The 17387-nt window shown below is 50.8% G+C and overlaps 1 protein-coding gene across 1 annotated transcript; it reads left to right on the forward strand.

Moving 5' to 3' along the window:
* Window positions 1-636: 636 nt before the first annotated feature.
* On the forward strand, window positions 637-14672 carry MON1A (MON1 homolog A, secretory trafficking associated). The gene is made up of 6 exons (XM_070575247.1): window positions 637-926; window positions 10159-10298; window positions 11578-12063; window positions 12659-13424; window positions 14151-14298; window positions 14388-14672. The coding sequence occupies exons 2-6, from the start codon at window positions 10172-10174 to the stop codon at window positions 14526-14528; spliced, it is 1668 nt and encodes a 555-aa protein (XP_070431348.1). The 5' UTR covers window positions 637-926; window positions 10159-10171; the 3' UTR covers window positions 14529-14672.
* The last annotated feature ends 2715 nt before the right edge of the window (window positions 14673-17387 follow it).

Consider the following 17387-nt stretch of genomic DNA (forward strand, 5'->3'; position numbering starts at 1 on the left):
CCTGCTGTTTTTATTGCTTTGCGCCTAGGAAATTACGAATGTCCAGAGAAGTGAGTGGTTCCTTGCCCTGGCAAATCACCTGTGAATCTTTTGAAAAGATATTGATGCCAGAGTCTCATCTCAGTGTAATTAAGTCAAAATCTCTAGGAGTGGTGTCCAGGCATTAGTGTTTTTTTAAGTTCCCCAGGTCATGCTATGTGCAGAGTTGAGAACTACTGTTCTAGAGCCTCATACTGATATATTAAAACCTGGCTAAAAGGATGTTTTTTAGCAACAATCAGTGTGCCTACATCCTTTACAGCCAGAGTGGCTGGGTCCACTAATGACACTTATCCAGCCCCCAAACTTACACTGTGCTTCCACAATCAGTGGAGAAAACAACGCCAACGTCTCTTTCTCTCACTTGAAATAAACCTCTAATTGGCTCCGGCGGCAGAGGGACCGGAGACTCTGAGCCTGCGGTCCAGCCGGGGCTTTGAGCTCGGAAGAGGCGCCTGGGCCTGGCCGGGAGGCTGGAGAAGGCGGCACCAGGGGAGGCAATCCCCAACCCGGGTCAGGCCCCGCCCCAGGCTCTGCCCGAGTCTGGCGGCTAAAACCACGCCGTGGAGCCGCAGGCGACCGTGAGGGCGGACTACATTTCCCATAATGCACCCGGGGGCGGGTCGGCCGGGCCGAGCGGCTGGAGCTGGGCCTCTGCCGCTAGAGGCCGGCGAGGGCTGTCTTCCTGGGCCGGCTGCCGGGCGAGGGACGGTGGGAGAAGGCAGTGGCCCACGCTGTGGCCATGTCTGCGTTCGCAGGGTACTGTGGCCCCGCAAACCTGCGCTCTCAGTACGGGCCCTGCCGGACATCCGTGCCCTCCTGGGGGTCCGGCAGAGGGCAGTGACCGGCTATCTCTGAGCGTCTTGGGCCCCTCCCCCAAGAAACAGGTGAGTCCGACTGCCAACCCACGTGGCCTGGGGGCGCCGAGAGACTGGAGAGCTGTCATCCTTGAAGGGAGGGGCTTGAAGACTAGGGGCCTCTGCAGGCTACGCTGCCATTTGTGGTAGGAGGACTGGGTTTCTCTGGGTGCCTTAGCCGGTTGGCCCCCACCTGGGGAATACGAAAGGCGAGGCCTGGAATCCATCCTTTGGCTGGGAGGGCGAAGTACTGTGGGGGGCAGTGGCCAGGTTGGACCCGCCCCCCAACGCACACACATTGGGTCAGCAAAGTCCGCTCAAAGATCGGCAGAGGTGACTGTCAGGTGAGCGGGGCAGCTCCTGAAAGTGCCTTCGGGCTTGGGACTTTACTCTCAAGGGTGCCCTGGCTTAGATAACAGAGCTGCCCCTTGTACCCAGTGAGCCACCCTTTTTGGGCTAGAGTTTGCTGGGGAAGGTGAGCAGCCTTTGTCAGAGAGGGGAGTGGCCACCAGCAGTGACAAAGTACCAAGCCATACTCTCAGCATGGAGTAGACATCCTGCTGAAGCAGCTACAGTACAGCCTCACCTGGGCCCTGTCTGCCACACGGCCATGCATCCTGGCATCATCTTCACAGATAGACCACTCCCCAAAGGGTTGAGGCAGGATGGAGCACTAAGCAAGAAGAGGGAGCAAGAGTGGTAGGGAGCCAGTAAGGAGGGGCGCTTGCAAGGCCCTCCCCCTTCCAGGGCAGATACTTGAGCGAGGGAGGCACACTAGAACGGCTGATTGAGCCATCTTGTTTGGTGACAATGCTTATAGGCACTACAGAGCACTTCTAGGGAAAGTAACAAGCCCTGGGGACTTCTAGAGAGGCTGCCTGAGAAGGGGCCCCAAGGGAGCATCTGGGACTGGTTCCAAGAGACCTCTCTTACTTAACTGCTTCAGGCCCAGCCTCCTAGGAGCTTCAGCTACAAAGGTTATAGTTCCAGTGAAGGTTGGAGTGGTTTTTGTTGTGAGTCACTCGCCCTTCCTGCCTAGTTTCCAGAGTAAATGTCCAGAGCACTGGTTCCTCAGGACTTCTGGCTAGATCCCCAGATTGGCCTTGGAGATTCTGAGATGCTTCATGGTCTCAGGTAGCAGGGGAACAGTTGTGAAGGAGGTGTCCACTAGCCCCTGCAAGCTGACCCTGCCCTACTCCACGTGGGTACCATGCTGGCTATCACTCAGCCATGCTGGGCTCAGTCACCTGAAACTTACAAGGGATCAGTGGGTAGTGGGCCCTGAGGACATTAGGCAAGCTGCTATAGACCTTGTTTGGGTCTTTGAGCCAGAGGTGCAAGGCCACAGAGCAGGGTCGTGTGGCAGACCAAGGACTTCAACTTGGGAGACACTTCCAGGAGCAGCAGAGAACCAGCAGTCTGTTCTTACAACTCCATGGCTGATGAATAGCCAGTTAGTCCTAGGCCAATAGACAGCTCTTGGGCCCAACGTCACAGGTGGGTCACTTCAGGCCAGAGCCCACCTGGTTTCACAAGGTCAGAAGCACCTTTTCCCAGGCCACTTCACTAATGGCCTGGCTCAGAGTGAGCAAACTCTCAAAGGACTGATTTACATGGCAGAGACCACTGGATCTGTGTGTAGGTGCAACTACGCATGTTCTGAATGCTAAATAAGAATGATCATGATGTGCTAATGGCAGCAACTGAGTATACAGTGCCTACTCTGTGCTAGGGTAACCAAATTACATGGATTATCTTATTTAACCCTCCCACAACCCAATGAATCAGTACTATTCATTATCCCCATTTTATAGATGAGAAAACGGAGGCTTATAAAACCAAGCCAGGTTAATTCAGGTCCCTCTGATTCCAGAGCCATTGTTCCTGAACATTTGACTATGTGCTACCAAGGACAAATCTTTGCCACAGACAGGAGTCTCCAGAAGCCACATCATAGCTGGGTGTTCTCTGAGGATCTTTCACCTTCTCTCTTCCAAAGTTGTTTATCTAGCAAACATTAATTAAACTCCTCTTGCATGTGGAGCTGACATTCTGAAATTTGTGACAGGTTACAGGGTGACCTACAATATAGAAAATTGTCAGAATCAGGGATATTGCAGGAAGGCCTCTCTGATAAAGTAACACTTGAGCAGCAATCTGAAGGAGGTGAGAGAGTGAGTCATCTAGATATCTAGACTAAGCAGTGGAATAGGTGAGGTAGGGGGCAGGGGGAAAAGCAGGGAGATGTGGTCCAGGCAGAAAGTTCAGCAAGGGCCAAGTTCTGAAGTGAAAGAGTGCTCGTCATTTACATTTACATTATACTTAAGGAAAGCCAGTGAAGTCAGTGTGGTTGAGCTGAAGCAAAGTGAGGGGAGGAAAAGGGGAGGAGATAAGGTCAAAGAAGTAATGGGGGCAGGGGTAGACAGAGTGGAGCCTTGTACACCACTGTGAAGAAATTGGCTTTCTCACTGAGTGAGATGGAACCATTACAGAGTTGTGAGCAGAGGAATTATAAGACCTGACATGTGTTTCGAGAGGATCACTTTGAGTCCTGTGAGAAGTATAGACTGAATGAGGCAAGGGCAGAAGTGAGGGGAATGGTTAGAAGACTGTTGCAACAATCTCCTAGAGAGATAATGGTGGCTTGGACCAATGTGGTAGTGGTGGAAGTGATGAGAAGTGGTCAGATTCTGGATATGGGCATTTCCCACTTAACATCAGTAATCTGTTCCATGAAAGTTGGACATTCTATCTGGATCACTAACTTAGTGTCTGTTTCCCATTATTTTAAATGGGAAAAAAGTATAATGCTTCCCTCATCAACCCTAAATCCCCAATTTTCTAAAATGGTACTAAAACCTAGGGAAAATATATAACTAATATATGCTCAATAAATTATAGTGTTAGGATATAAAATGCTCAAAACATTCCCTCTTGATCGCCAAACAATGTTTGTTGCTTTAATGCAGTATCATGGCCTCTTTCAGTACCTGCAACAGCCATGATGCAAGTAAGCTCTTTTTCTTGGCACTCAGTGATCTCCTATGAGTTCTATTTGGAGTGTAATTTGAGACTTTAAAGGCACATTACTTTTTTAAGAATATAGATCACATTTTGATGATGTAAATATATATTTTTTCTGTATAAACATAAGCTGAATCAACACAAGTTTGTTGTATTAGTTATCTATTGCTGTGTAACAAATTATCCCAAAACTTAGCAGCTTAAAACAATAATGAATATTTATTACCTCATACAGTTCCTATGGGAATTTGGGAGCACTTTAGCTGGATGGTTCAGACTCAGGGTCTCTCATGAGGTTGCAGTTATCTGAAGGCTTGACCAGAGCCAGATGATTTGCTTCCAATTGCTCACTCACATGACTGGCACGTTGGTACAGACTGTTTGCAGGTCTCAGTTTCTTACCATAAGATTCTCTCTGTAGGGCTGCTTGAGTGTCCTCTTGCATGGCTGATGGCTCCACCTAGAGAGAGTGATCCAAAAGAGCAAGACAGAAGCCACAATATCTTTTTCTTTTCTTTTCTTTTTTCTTTGAGGAAGATTAGCCCTGAGCTAACTACTGCCAATCCTCCTCTTTTTGCTGAGGAAGACTGGTCCTGAGCTAACATCCATGCCCATCTTCCTCTACTTTATCTGTGGGACGCCTACCACAGCATGGCATGCCAAGCGGTGCCATGTCCGCACCCGGGATCCAAACCAGTGAACCCTGGGCCGCTGAGAAGCAGAACGTGTGAACTTAACTGCTGCGCCACTGGGCAGGCCCCAGAAGCCACAGTATCTTTTGTGACCCAGCCTCAGAAGTCACACATTGTCATTTTCACATTATCCTATTGGTTACATAGATCAACCTGCTCAGCGTAGGAGGGGAATACACAAAGGTCTGAATACCAGCAGTTGAGGATCACTGGGGACCATCCTGAAAGCTGGCTACCATAGTTGGGTATTAAAAAACAAGAAGCATCCTATGGCGAAAATGTTAACTAAAGAGACATTTTGCTGGGTGTGCCTGTATTCTGAAGTACAGCTGACAGGATTTGCTGATGGTTTGGTTTGTGAGGTGTGGGGCAGAGAGGCATAAGAGATGACTCTAAGATTTTTCACTGAATAACTGAAAGGATGAAATTGTCTTTTACTGAGATTGAGAGTACTCTGGGAGGAACAACTTTTTTTTTCTTTTTTTAATCTTGTTTATAGGACTGCTAGCACCACTCCAGTTCTTTGATGCTACTTTTTTTTTTTTTCTGGGAAAGATTTTCCCTGAGCTAATATCTGTTGCCAATCTTCCTTGTTTTTCTTTTTTTCCTCCTCAAAGCCCCAGCACATAGTTGTATATTCTAGTTGTAAGCCCTTCTAGTTCTGTGTGAGCTGCTGCCACAGCATGGCTACTGACAGATGAGTGGTATGATTCTGCACCCAGGAACCAAACCCTGGGCTGCCAAAGCAGAGTGCACTGAACTTTAACCACTAGGCCATCAGGGCTAGCTTTTGGAGGAAAAACTTTTTAAGGGGATGATCAGGAACTCAGTTTTTGACATATAACTTTGAGACACTGTAAGACATCCAAGGGCAAATATCAAGTAGACAGCTAAATGTGTGTGCCTCTAGAAGTCAGAAGAGAGATTGATGCTGGAAATAAAAATTGAAATCATCAATGTGTCGATAGAATTTAAAATCATGAGACTGAATGAGATCACTAAGTGATTGAATGAAAACGGAGAAGAGATCCAAGGACTGAACTCTGGGTCCCTCAACTATAAGAGGACTTAGAAGGAGTGGTCCGCAAGGTAGAAGGAGAACCTAGAAAGGAGAGTAGTGTACCAGAAGCCAAGAGGAGAAAGTGTTTGGAGAGAAAGGAAATAATCAAATGTGTCCATTCCTGCTGCTGAGTAAAGTGAGATGATCCTGAAGGTCACTGGTGACCTTGATGGGAGCAGTATTGCTGGAGTAATGGAGGCAAAAGTCTGGTTGGAATGGGTTCAAGAGAGAATAAGAGAAGAAGTAGAGAAGCTGTGGCAGAGACACTTTTTTTTTTTTTTTTGGAAGATTAGCCCTGAGCTAACATCCACCACCAATCCTCTTCTTTTTGCTGAGGAAGATTGGCCCTGAGCTAACAACTGTGCCCATCTTCCTCTATTTTATATGTGGGACACCTGCCGCAGCATGGCTTGATGAGCGGTGTGCAGGTCCACACCCAGGATCCAAACTGGTAAACCCCAGGCTGCCAAAGCAAAGCGTGCGAACTTAACCACTACACCACTGGGTCAGCCCCAGAGGCACTTTTTTTCTTTTTTTTCAAAGATTTTATTTTTTGTTTTTCTCCCCAAAGCCCCCTGGCACATAGTTGTATGTTTTTAGTTGTGGGTCCTTCTAAAGATTTTATTTCTTCCTTTTTCTCCCAAAGCCCCCCGGTACATAGTTGTGTACTTTTTAGTTGTGGGTCCTTCTAGTGTGGCATGTGGGATGCTGCCTCAGCATGGCTTAATGAGCGGTGCCATGTCCTCACCCAGGATTCGAACTGGCGAAACCCTGGGTCGCCAAAGCAGAGTGCGCGAACTTAACCACTCGGTCATGGGGCCAGCCGCCTAAGAGACACTTCTTGATTACCAGATATCCATGAGCTCCCCACATTTCCCAGCCCCTCTGGCCACATGACTAGTTCGATCCAATCTGGGGTTTGAAGTATTTAAGAGCTGGTACATGACCCTCCAGCTCTGTCTTCCACTGCCAGGTGATATGGAAGGCATGTGTTCCAAATGGCAGAGCTATAAGATGCTAGTAGCCTAGATTCCTGAATCACTGCTTAGAAGAGAGCTGCTGTGAATTGCTACCAGTAGATTTTGTGTGAGCAAATAATAAGGCTTTATGTGTAAAGCCTCTACCGTTTTGGTATTCATTTGTTACGTAGCATAGCCTAACCTACCTGACTAATTAAACTCCAAGTATTATTTATTATTTTGAGGTTTGTTTGTTTTACAAAGGGTAGCAGAAAAATGGGGTGGTAACTAGAGGAATTATAGAGTTATGGGGAGATTTGTTTTAACTTTTTAATTGAAATAAAGCAAAGTTCACAAATGATAAGTATAGCTCAACAAATTATCACAGAGTGAACACACCCAAGGGAAAGTGTTTTGAAAATGGAAGAAACATCAGCATATTGGTGATGGGTAATTGAGAAGGGGAAACTCATGATCTTGGAGAGAGAAAGACAACTGTTGAAGCCATATGCTTGAGTAGGCAAGAGGGGCTGTGGTGGAGGAGTTAGATCTCAGTGGAGTGGAGACAGCTCATCTTTAGTAAGAAGAAGAATGGCAGAGTCTGGTAGGTGAGGTGAGGTGGTGGTGGGAATCTTGGAAGTTCTCTCTTGCTGACTTCTGTTTCCTCAGTGAAATGGAAAGCAAGCTTATCACTGATAGTACTGAGAGTGAGCATTGGAGAAGGAGATGATAGGAATTTGAGGAGACAGAAGGTATGAAGTTATTGACTAGGGGAGTGGGAAAGTGAGTAGACATAGAAATGTAGGGCATTCCCATTTAAAACAATGGTTCTGGATGCTCTCTTCAGAAAAAAACACATACCAATCCAGGTCGCCATCCAGGGATCCAGGTCGCCACCCAGGGAGCCAGGTCCAGAAGCCCTGGCCACAACTCTGGGACTGTCAGTAGCAATTTGCCCTCTACCTGAACATGGACAGACTCATCTCTCTGAGATCACTCTCTTTACATAGCAATGCAGACCCACTATGGCTTTTAAGTTAGCTTGTGAAATAATGATCTACAAGGTTCTCAAGTGGCCTCTGTCTTCCTGCTCAAGACCTAGGCATGCCCTAGTTTCCTTAGCACTCACTGCTCTGGGCTCTGTGGCATTGCAGTGGCTGTTTTGGCCTGTTTTGGATTGCTCCTCTTGGTCTCAGTCTCAGTTTCAGAGGAGACCTTTCTGGACACCTCCCCAGGTTCCTGTTGAGGGCATGCAGCCTCTTAGTTCCTGGCCCATTGTCAGACAAGATGGCCCATGCCTTGGTCTTCTGGGCTCTGACTCTCATGGGGAACCATCACTCTTGAGTGTCTTATGGATGGGATTGGTGGCCTAGAAAATCCCAAAGGTAGATGTCCTCCCAAATAATCTTCCTTTAGTCCTACTCTGTGTGGCGTGATTCTGTTGGTCAGTGGTGCTCCCCCCCTACCCCACTTGCTCTGTGGTGCTCCTGGCTCAATGCAGGAGTGGCCACCAGGCCAGTTTCTGGCCCTGCCTCCCTGTCTGTCTGTTTTGCACATTGAACTTCTGCAAAAAATTAACTTGAAGAAAGGATTTCATAGCTTAAAACAAAGATGACAAAAAGAAGAGCTTTTTTTTCTTTAAGATTTTATTTTTCCTTTTTCTCCCCAAAGCCCCCTGGTACATAGTTGTGTATTTTTAGTTGTGGGTCCTTCTAGTTGTGGCATGTGGGATGCCGCCTCAGCATGGCCTGATGAGCGGTGCCATGTCCACGCCCAGGATCCAAACCGGCAAAACCCTGGGCTGCCAAAGTGGAGCATGCAAATTTAACCACTCATCCATGGGGCTGGCCCCAAAGAAGACCTTTAAAATAAATTCTTTGGTACATATGTATGAGCTGCCTGGTAGGAGGGTCCTAAAGAGTGTTCTTGGACACAGACAAGCTGGGGCCACACAAATGCTAGTGATGGTGATGCTGTCTGTTTGAGAGAACTCTTTCCATCTGCTTTTTTAAGCACCTTCTTCATGCCAGACTCAGAGTGGAGTCGTTGCCTAAGGTTGCAAGCTAGTAAGGGACAAGGCCTCGGCTGTTCCTTATGGGCTCTGCTCCCAGAGGGCAAGGGCAGGATCTGCTTTGCTCACACTAACATCAGTCCCTCCCAGGCCCCTGGCCTGCCTGCAGTAGCCACCTCATGAGTCCTTGACTAGTCTCTTCTGCCCTTCTAGCCCATCCAGCCAGATTTCTCTTCCCTAAAGGGTCAGTGCCTCACATGGAATCCTTCTCCGGTGGACTATATGTTGCCTACCAAATGAAGACCCTTCAGCCTGCCATTCGGGGACCCTAGAGGCTTGACCCCCAGTGAGCCATCCAACTTTTTTTTTTTTTAAGATTTTATTTTTCCTTTTTCTCCCCCAAAGTTCCCCGGTACATAGTTGTATATTTTAGTTGTGGGTCCTTCTAGTTGTGGCATGTGGGACGCCGCCTTAGCATGGCTTGAGGAGTGGTGCCATGTCCAAGCCCAGGATTCAAACTGGCAAAACCCTGGGCCGCCAAAGCAGAGCGTGTGAACTTAACCACTCGGCCATTGGGCAGGCCCCATCCAACTTTTTTATGCCTAGCATCCATTCATGGCCACCTCCACCTGGCCCTGAGGCTGCAGAAGGACTGGGAGATCAGGCTGAGTTTGTCCTGGCTATCAAATGGGCACTGAGAATTGTCATGTCTATAGTTGTTTTTAATTGGTAAGGCAAGCCCTGGTGCCAAATTCAAAAAGTACAAAAGTGTACTTAGAAAAAAGCAAGGCTCTAGACTGAAGACAAGCATGTTTGCTCTGACTCAATTCTTTCTTTGCAAGTGCCTAAATATCCAAAAAGAACCCCTGGTCAACTCAGTTTTGAATGGAGAAATGTTCTTGGTAAGAAGTGTAGTGAAAGATATCAAGAGAGAGAAGTGTCTCGGTTCCCAGCTCCAGCACTTCCTTCCTGTAGTGACATTGGGCAAGGTACTTAAACTGTCTCAGCCTCAGTTCCCTCATCTATAAAGCTAGCCTGATAGGAGTACCTGCCTCAGGGAGGAGGGACCAGGATTAGATAACTTAATCCACATAAACTTCTTAGCATGCTACCTTGGTACTAAATAAGTGTTAACTACTGTTACCAGTTTGTAAAAAAAAATTATTTACATTTTATATACACTTTTTAAAAAAGACTAGAAGGAAATACACTAAATGTGAACAGTGAAAGATCCTGAAGGATGGGAAAATGTTAACTTCTTTCTTTATACTTTTTTGTATTTTTTAAGTTTTCTACAATGAATAGATATAATGAATTCTTACTTTTATAATCATAAAAAGAACAACATACTTCATTCTATAGACGGGAATACTCAGAACTCATTCCCCAGAGGTTTGAATTAGCTGGATCCTGGTGAGGGACACTTTCCTGTACTTACCACTGTTAATTATACCAATGACCCCTGCCAACAGCACCTTCCCCCTTACCTTCAACAATGCCTTTGTTTGCCCCACAGGAGAGCCCAAGTGATGGCTGCTGACATGCAGAGAAAGAGAAGCAACGAATGCCCTGATGGCACATTGGCTCCTTCTGATGGGCAGAGTGTGGAGAGAGCTGAGAGCCCCACACCAGGACTGGCCCAGGGAATGGAGCCAGGTATGGGCAGAGTGTGCAGCCCCAGCCAGCTGACAGCTAGAGCAACCTCCAGGGCAATTGCAGTTCTCAACTACTCTTTTGCTCCCACTCATTCATGCATGTGTTTGGTCACTCACTGGATATTTGTCAGGTGCTGAGGATACTGCAGGGAACCGGGCTCAGTCTGCATCCGGGCTTCCTCTCATTCTATATCACTTGCCCCATGCTATTGGCTGCTAGTGTGGGCTTTCCTCCTATTCCCTGTGTCTACAGTGTACTTCCCTGGCTCCTTGTCCCTCCCTCCCTCAGCTGTCAGCTTAAATATCCCCTCCTCGTGAGTTGGGCCTGGTCTGACCATGGTCTGTACAGAACACTAGTTATTTTGTAATTTTATTTGTTTATGTATATATTGCCCATCTCTCTCATCCACGAGATTGTGAGCTCTTTGAGCACATAGCGGTTGTATCCCCAATGCCTGGTACGGTGCCGAACTCATAAAAGAGACTCAAAATATATCTGTTGAACTATTTTGTCAAAAGAAAAAAAACCAGTAAAGGCTGACATGGTCCCTGCCTTGGGGGAGCCACAGGCTAGGAGGGCCATTACAATGGAGTGGGTTAGGAGCTGTGGGTTCCTGAGCAGGATCAGGGAAGCCTTCTTCCAGGGAGAGAGATTCACTGAGCACACGAGGTATTCCAGGCACAGGGCTAGGTGCTGGGCACACAGCAGTGAACACCCAGGTTCCTGACCTTGAGGGTCAACCCCATTGTAGTTGAGGAGGACAATAACTGACAACTGCCACAAGAGAAATCAAAGAGAGAGACATGGTAGAGTGCCTGGGGTTGGAGGTCAGGTGAGGAGCCAAGTAACATCTTTGCTGAGAGCTGAAGTGTGACAAGGAGCAAGCCATGCAAGGGGGTGGGAGTGCCTTCCAGGCGGAAGGAGCAGCAGGTGCAGAGGCCCTGAGGTAGGTGGGGCATGTTGAGAGTGTCCAAAGAGCAGATGGATGAAGGCCAGTGTGACAGGGATGGGCAAGGCTTGTGAGGTGAGAGTGAGAGAGGCAGGCAGATACCAGCCGCCCCTGCACCCATGAGGGGTTTGGGTCTTATTCCCGGTGTGATGGGAGGAGACCGGTGGGCTGTAAGTTGCAGAGAGTCATGATTTGTAGCAGACAGAAGGAGGGAACAGTGGCTTGCTTCATTGGGAAAGGCAGTCAAGCTAGAGTGCCAATTAGGCACCTTGCTGGTGAGATGGTCTGCCAGTGGCTACTGCTCTAAGCACCAGTGCTTTTGGCTGGCAGGTGCCGGGCAGGAGGGTGCCATGTTCGTCCATGCCCGTTCCTACGAGGACCTGACTGAATCAGAGGATGGGGCAGCTTCTGGGGAGAGCCCCAAAGAGGGTGCTGGGGGTCCCCCACCGCTGCCTGCAGACATGCGCCAGATCAGCCAGGACTTCAGTGAGCTGAGCACCCAGCTGACAGGTGTGGCCCGAGACCTGCAGGAGGAGATGCTGCCAGGAAGCTCTGAGGACTGGCTAGAGCCCCCAGGGGCGGCCGGGCGACCAGCCACAGAGCCCCCCAGGGAGGGCACGGGCGAGGGGGATGAGGAGGATGCTGCCGAGGCATGGCGACTGCACCAGAAGCACGTCTTTGTGCTGAGCGAGGCTGGGAAGCCTGTGTACTCCCGCTATGGGTCAGAGGAGGCACTTTCCAGCACCATGGGTGTCATGGTGGCCCTGGTGTCCTTCCTGGAGGCTGACAAGAACGCCATCCGTTCCATCCATGCAGGTAAGCCACCTGGAGAGGGGGACTGGGAGGGCTCCTCTGGCCAGGGTTAATTCACAGGTTTTGGGTTCCCAGGGACTTGGGGGCTGGGATGAACTGTGTCACCGAGGGCAGTCCCTCCACTTCACCCAGCCTCAGGTCCTCATCTGAACATGGGATAACAACACAGACTGCCTCATAGAGCTGTTGTGAGGGCTAAAGGTGACTCTGACGTGGGCTTTGCCCTTGGTAAGGGTGAGAAGCCTGCGGAGGTAACCAAAAAAATCCCTGGTCCCGAGCCCCACCCAGCTGTTGCCATTTAGCACAAGAATGTGTGTTTTTCTAAAGTACTTCCCACATTTCAGCTGGTACCAGTCTGTGAAGCAGGTGGCAGGGACAGGCCCAGAGCCCTCAGGAAAAGGGGGCCATGGGCTGCTGTTTTTCTCATCATCCTGAAGCCCCTGCAGTGTACAGAGCTCTGAGGGAGGGTGGAAAGGATGTGAAAGGCGACAAGCTGCTCAGGAAGGCGGGCTCCGAGGACGGCCCATCCCAGAGGGCTTCCCAAAGAAGGGCTGAAGCTGACACCACTCCCCCCCTACTCCCCCAACCCCGCCCTCAGATGGCTACAAGGTAGTCTTCGTGCGCCGGAGCCCACTGGTGCTGGTGGCGGTGGCCCGCACGCGGCAGTCGGCGCAGGAACTGGCACAGGAGCTGCTGTACATCTACTACCAGATCCTGAGCCTTCTTACAGGCGCGCAGCTGAATCACATCTTCCAGCAGAAGCAGAACTACGACCTGCGGCGCCTGCTCTCGGGTTCAGAGCGCATCACCGACAACCTGCTGCAGCTCATGGCGCGAGACCCGAGCTTCCTGATGGGGGCTGCGCGCTGCCTGCCCCTGGCAGCAGCCGTGCGCGACGCCGTGAGTGCCAGCCTGCAGCAGGCGCGTGCGCGCAGCCTCGTCTTTTCCATCCTGCTGGCGCGCAACCAGCTCGTGGCGCTCGTGCGCCGCAAGGACCAATTCCTGCACCCCATCGACCTACACCTGCTCTTCAACCTCATAAGTTCCTCCTCGTCCTTCCGTGAGGGCGAGGCCTGGACACCTGTGTGCCTGCCCAAATTCAACGCAGCCGGCTTCTTCCACGCACACATCTCTTACCTGGAGCCTGACACCGATCTCTGCCTGCTGCTGGTCTCCACCGACCGCGAGGACTTCTTTGCAGTCTCTGACTGCCGTCGCCGCTTTCAGGAGCGCCTGCGGAAGCGCGGAGCCCACCTGGCGCTGCGGGAGGCACTGCGCACACCCTACTACAGTGTTGCCCAAGTGGGCATCCCCGACCTGCGCCACTTCCTCTATAAGTCGAAGAGCTCAGGACTCTTCACCAGGTAAGGGAGGGCCTTGGGGATATTGCTTGAGGGAGATAGGCGTGGGAAGGGGTGCTGGCTTGGCCTGAGCCCTGATGCAGTTCTGAAGCTGAGGACCCCTCTGGGAATGGACTGACTTGCTGGGTCTGTTGTACTCTGACACCAGGGACCCAGACTCCCTGTCACCCTACTCCCCATAGGCATACACCTCTCTAAGTACTTCATTACCCAGAAGGCCTCAAAATACCCATACACTGGGAGAAGAAATCTAGAACAGAGGTCTCCTGGATCACTTGCCCTGAGCAACTCTGCCTAAGAGTCATTTTGGTCCAGCCCAGGATGCAGAACTCCTCCACTGCTTCCTCCTCCAACAGAGGGGCTGGGGCCAGATGTGGCAGCTTCTGTCCTCCCTTTACCCTTTTTGGTCCAAAAGGTTCCCAGCTCACCTTTCTCCTACTTCAAACCTGTTACTCTGTCCTGGACACCTAAACTCAGATTGGTCTCTCCAAGGGAGGGTCACTAAAGATGCTGTGAACTTGGGGGTGGCGGGAGAACAGGTCTCCAGTCTCAGTCGGCCCAGTCCTGTCCTGGGGAGTCATTTGTGGTGGGGAGATAATGCCCTGTCCTGGGGGAGCATTTAGAGGATAGGACACATGGCAGAGTCTCCCTGGCTAGGAATAGGTCTTTCTAGGTCTCCAGAGAAGGCCGTGGAAGTTATTCTTTGTGAACCCACTTCCCCATCTCCAGCCCTGAGATTGAGGCTCCGTACACCAGTGAAGAGGAGCAGGAGCGGCTGCTGGGCCTCTACCAGTACTTGCACAGCCGTGCCCACAATGCCTCTCGCCCACTCAAGACCATCTACTATACCGGCCCCAACGAGAACCTCCTGGCCTGGGTAAGGCAGCCCTGGGTTAAGCTGGGGTTCTGGGCAGGGGCCACAAGGGGTGTCTAACCTGGATGACCACTCTATGCTCCCTCCTCCAGGTGACAGGTGCCTTTGAGCTCTACATGTGCTACAGCCCCCTGGGGACCAAGGCATCGGCTGTCAGTGCCATCCATAAGCTGATGCGCTGGATCCGCAAAGAAGAAGACCGCCTCTTCATCCTCACACCCCTCACCTACTGATGGGAATGTGCATGGGCTCAGCCCTCCTAGGCACACTGGGCCAAGGAAGCCAGGGGAGCCTCCAGCTGGGGCTGTCCTCTTTTGCCCAGGCAGAAGGCAAGGACTGTGGGTTGATGTGTGCATTAAAGTGCTATGGGGAAGACACTTGTTGGGCCTTGTCACTAGTTCCTTCACTCACCCACTGTCACTCACATACAGACCCCAGATCCTCCTCCCTAGCCTCTGCCCATGCTTTCCCATGCATAGGGGCACAATTTGAGCCCCTCTCCTCCTCCCTCATACAGCATCAGGCCACATACGCTCAGAATCAGACCCTGGGCTGCAGCTGTTTTCATTCAGCTGAAGTCCCACCACATGTAAAGTGTTCTCTACCACCTCACTGGCCATGCCCTCCCCCCCAGGCCCACTCCCATACTCTTTCTGAGCCCCTGATGCCTCCCCTCTCACTCCTAGATGGGGTCTCCAGCCCACCTAGGAGTGAGAGGGGACCTCCCAACCACCCTGGGAGCCCTGGCTGTGGCTCTGCTTAATGGGCTGCTGTAGTGGCTGAGCTGAATAAGATAGGGACAGGCAAGTGGAGAGAGTCTGAGCCCTGGTGAGGTGGTCCAGTATTCAGCAACAAATTCAGAGTCCACCCTCATTATAGCTGTAGTCCTTTGAGGAAATTGTTCCAGCTTGGGCCTTCTTATGAAGAGCTGTCCACCTCAGCTCCCCAACCTCCAGCCAGCACATTCCTTGGAAAGGCCCCCAGGAGTGAGCTGGAGGGCCTGAGAGAAGACCCAGCTGACCTCTAGGGCAGGAGTAGATCCTGCCCTAAGAAAGGCTGATGCCATGAGGTACACTGGGTCCTCTTCAGTCACCCTGTTCCCTGGCATGGCCCAGTCTAAGTGGGTCACCATGGACATTGCAGGAGGCTTGGCAGTGAAGGCCCAGCTCCATTCACTCTATCATGAGACTCTCTTTGGGCAGAGCCTAAGGCACAGTGCAGAAAGCCTCTACTTTGCTGCTGGAGGGCTCTCTCAGTTCTGCCACAACTTAACCATCTCATTGGCTGGGGGAGCAAAAGATTTAGGAAGTGTTTGTGGGAGAGAATGTCCACTGAATATGATCTTCAGGCTGTAGAGTAATTCACCCTCATGCAGTCTCTGAGAGCTGGGCCAAGGTAATCTGCCACTAAAACCAACCCATGTTGGAGAATGTGTCTATGTGGGTGTCATGGGCCAAGGATGTACTAGAATTATTCTACTGACTGTCCCAGGAAATGGAAGCATAGCCCCTGCCCTTGGCCCCACTTCAGATCACATTAGAATGGGTATAGCAGCAGGCCACTTGCCCAGACCCAAAGCCCCTGGGGGCCCACCACAGGTTTGGTGGGTGCTGCTCACCCTGCACACATGCCCTGGGTCTCTCTTCTGCTTGTTTCCTGCTTCTGCTCCTGGCTAGGGCACCAAACCACTGCTTCTGGGGATGTTGCCAGCCATCTGTCCCTGACTGCTACTGATGTTATTCTGGTCAGCAGTCAGCCCCTAGGCGCCCCTGTTGACTGCCCTGATCCCTGTAGGGCCCTTGGCTTCTCTGCAGTTCACCTATTTTGGGCAGGGGTGAGAAGGGGTAGTAACGATTAGATGAGTGTGTGTACCTAGGACAGTAGACATCTAGGAGTGTGTGGTTTATCTGTTTGGGGATCAAGGAAGCGATAACAAATAGGGAAGGCTCTCCTAGTGAAGGCATCTGCATGTACAAACGAAAGGACCTGGTAAAGAACTTGGATGACTGGTTTACAGCGAAGCTAGAGGAATCTTCAAGGCCTAGGTTCTCGAACTTCAGGTAAAAGTCTGGCAATGGAGAGCCACTGAATGTTTTAAGGCTGCAAAGTGATGTGGTTAGAGAGGTCCCTGTGCTGCCACTAAGACAATCTCTTTGGGTTGGAAAAAGAGGCTGGCACTAGTTCTCTGGAGTAGTGTTTAGAGGGGAATGGGGGCAAAGTGGCTAGCACTCCTTCAAAGTGACAGCTGCCAGGGTAGTTGGGCAGGTCCTAACCTGAAAAAGGGCCAGGCCTTGTGAGTTCACCTTGGGGGAGTGCTTGTACACAGCACTGCAAGGCCCCATTAGCTGACTTCCCCAGCATGGCTTACCTGTCCCTTCCTGTGGAGCAAGCGGATGGAGAAGGAGGAAGGAGTGCTTCTGTGGATGTCCGCTGTCAAGGACCAACGCTGCCTGCGAGGAGACGTCGGCCTGGGGGTAGCCAACAGCTTGGCCACATGGCGGCAGCAAAGAACCAACTATTGACTGCTGCACCCCTACTCCCAAAACGGGTGGCTAGGGTGATCATGGAGGGCCCCTGGAGTCTCCTCCCAACCCCCAGAAATCTCTCCAAATGTCCAGAGGTGGGATGAAGGGTCACAAGAACCCATGTCTTGGCACCAGGCAGAGAATGTTTCATTTCAGTTTTGCCCCACATGACTGTCTTTAGACATGTTGACTGGAACGTGGGAACCGTGCCACAATTTTCAATGGGTGTTTATTCATTTCCGGGCCAATTCTGGCTAGCAAGGGAGTGCCTTTTACAGTGCCTCAGTCAAGGTATGCTCCCAGCACTGGGTGTGGCTACCCCTGTTTCCTCGCTCAGTCACCAGGTGCTCATCAAGCTCCAGCCTGGAGGGGGAGGGGAGTCCAGCATTAGGAATGTGGCGGGGTGGGGGAGGCAAGTGTTCAGAAGAACTGTGCTGGGGTGGGTATACCACAGTGTTTGTGGGACCCAGGAAATGGACCTGTACTACCTGGATCATGAAGGCTTCCTGGAAGAGGTGCCATCTAAGTTGCAAGAGGAAGAAGGGAAAAGAGTGCTCCTGGGAGGAA

The sequence above is a fragment of the Equus przewalskii genome, chromosome 15 (assembly GCF_037783145.1).
Source record: "Equus przewalskii isolate Varuska chromosome 15, EquPr2, whole genome shotgun sequence".
NCBI lineage: Eukaryota > Metazoa > Chordata > Mammalia > Perissodactyla > Equidae > Equus > Equus przewalskii.

Bases quoted from the DNA above. Each gene is read 5' to 3' on its own strand.
- MON1A (XM_070575247.1), top strand. From the start codon at position 10,172: ATGGCTGCTGACATGCAGAGAAAGAGAAGCAACGAATGCCCTGATGGC. The intron at 10,299-11,577 runs GTATGGGCAGAG...TTTGGCTGGCAG, and splicing joins GGCCCAGGGAATGGAGCCAG to GTGCCGGGCAGGAGGGTGCC. The intron at 12,064-12,658 runs GTAAGCCACCTG...CCCCGCCCTCAG, and splicing joins CATCCGTTCCATCCATGCAG to ATGGCTACAAGGTAGTCTTC.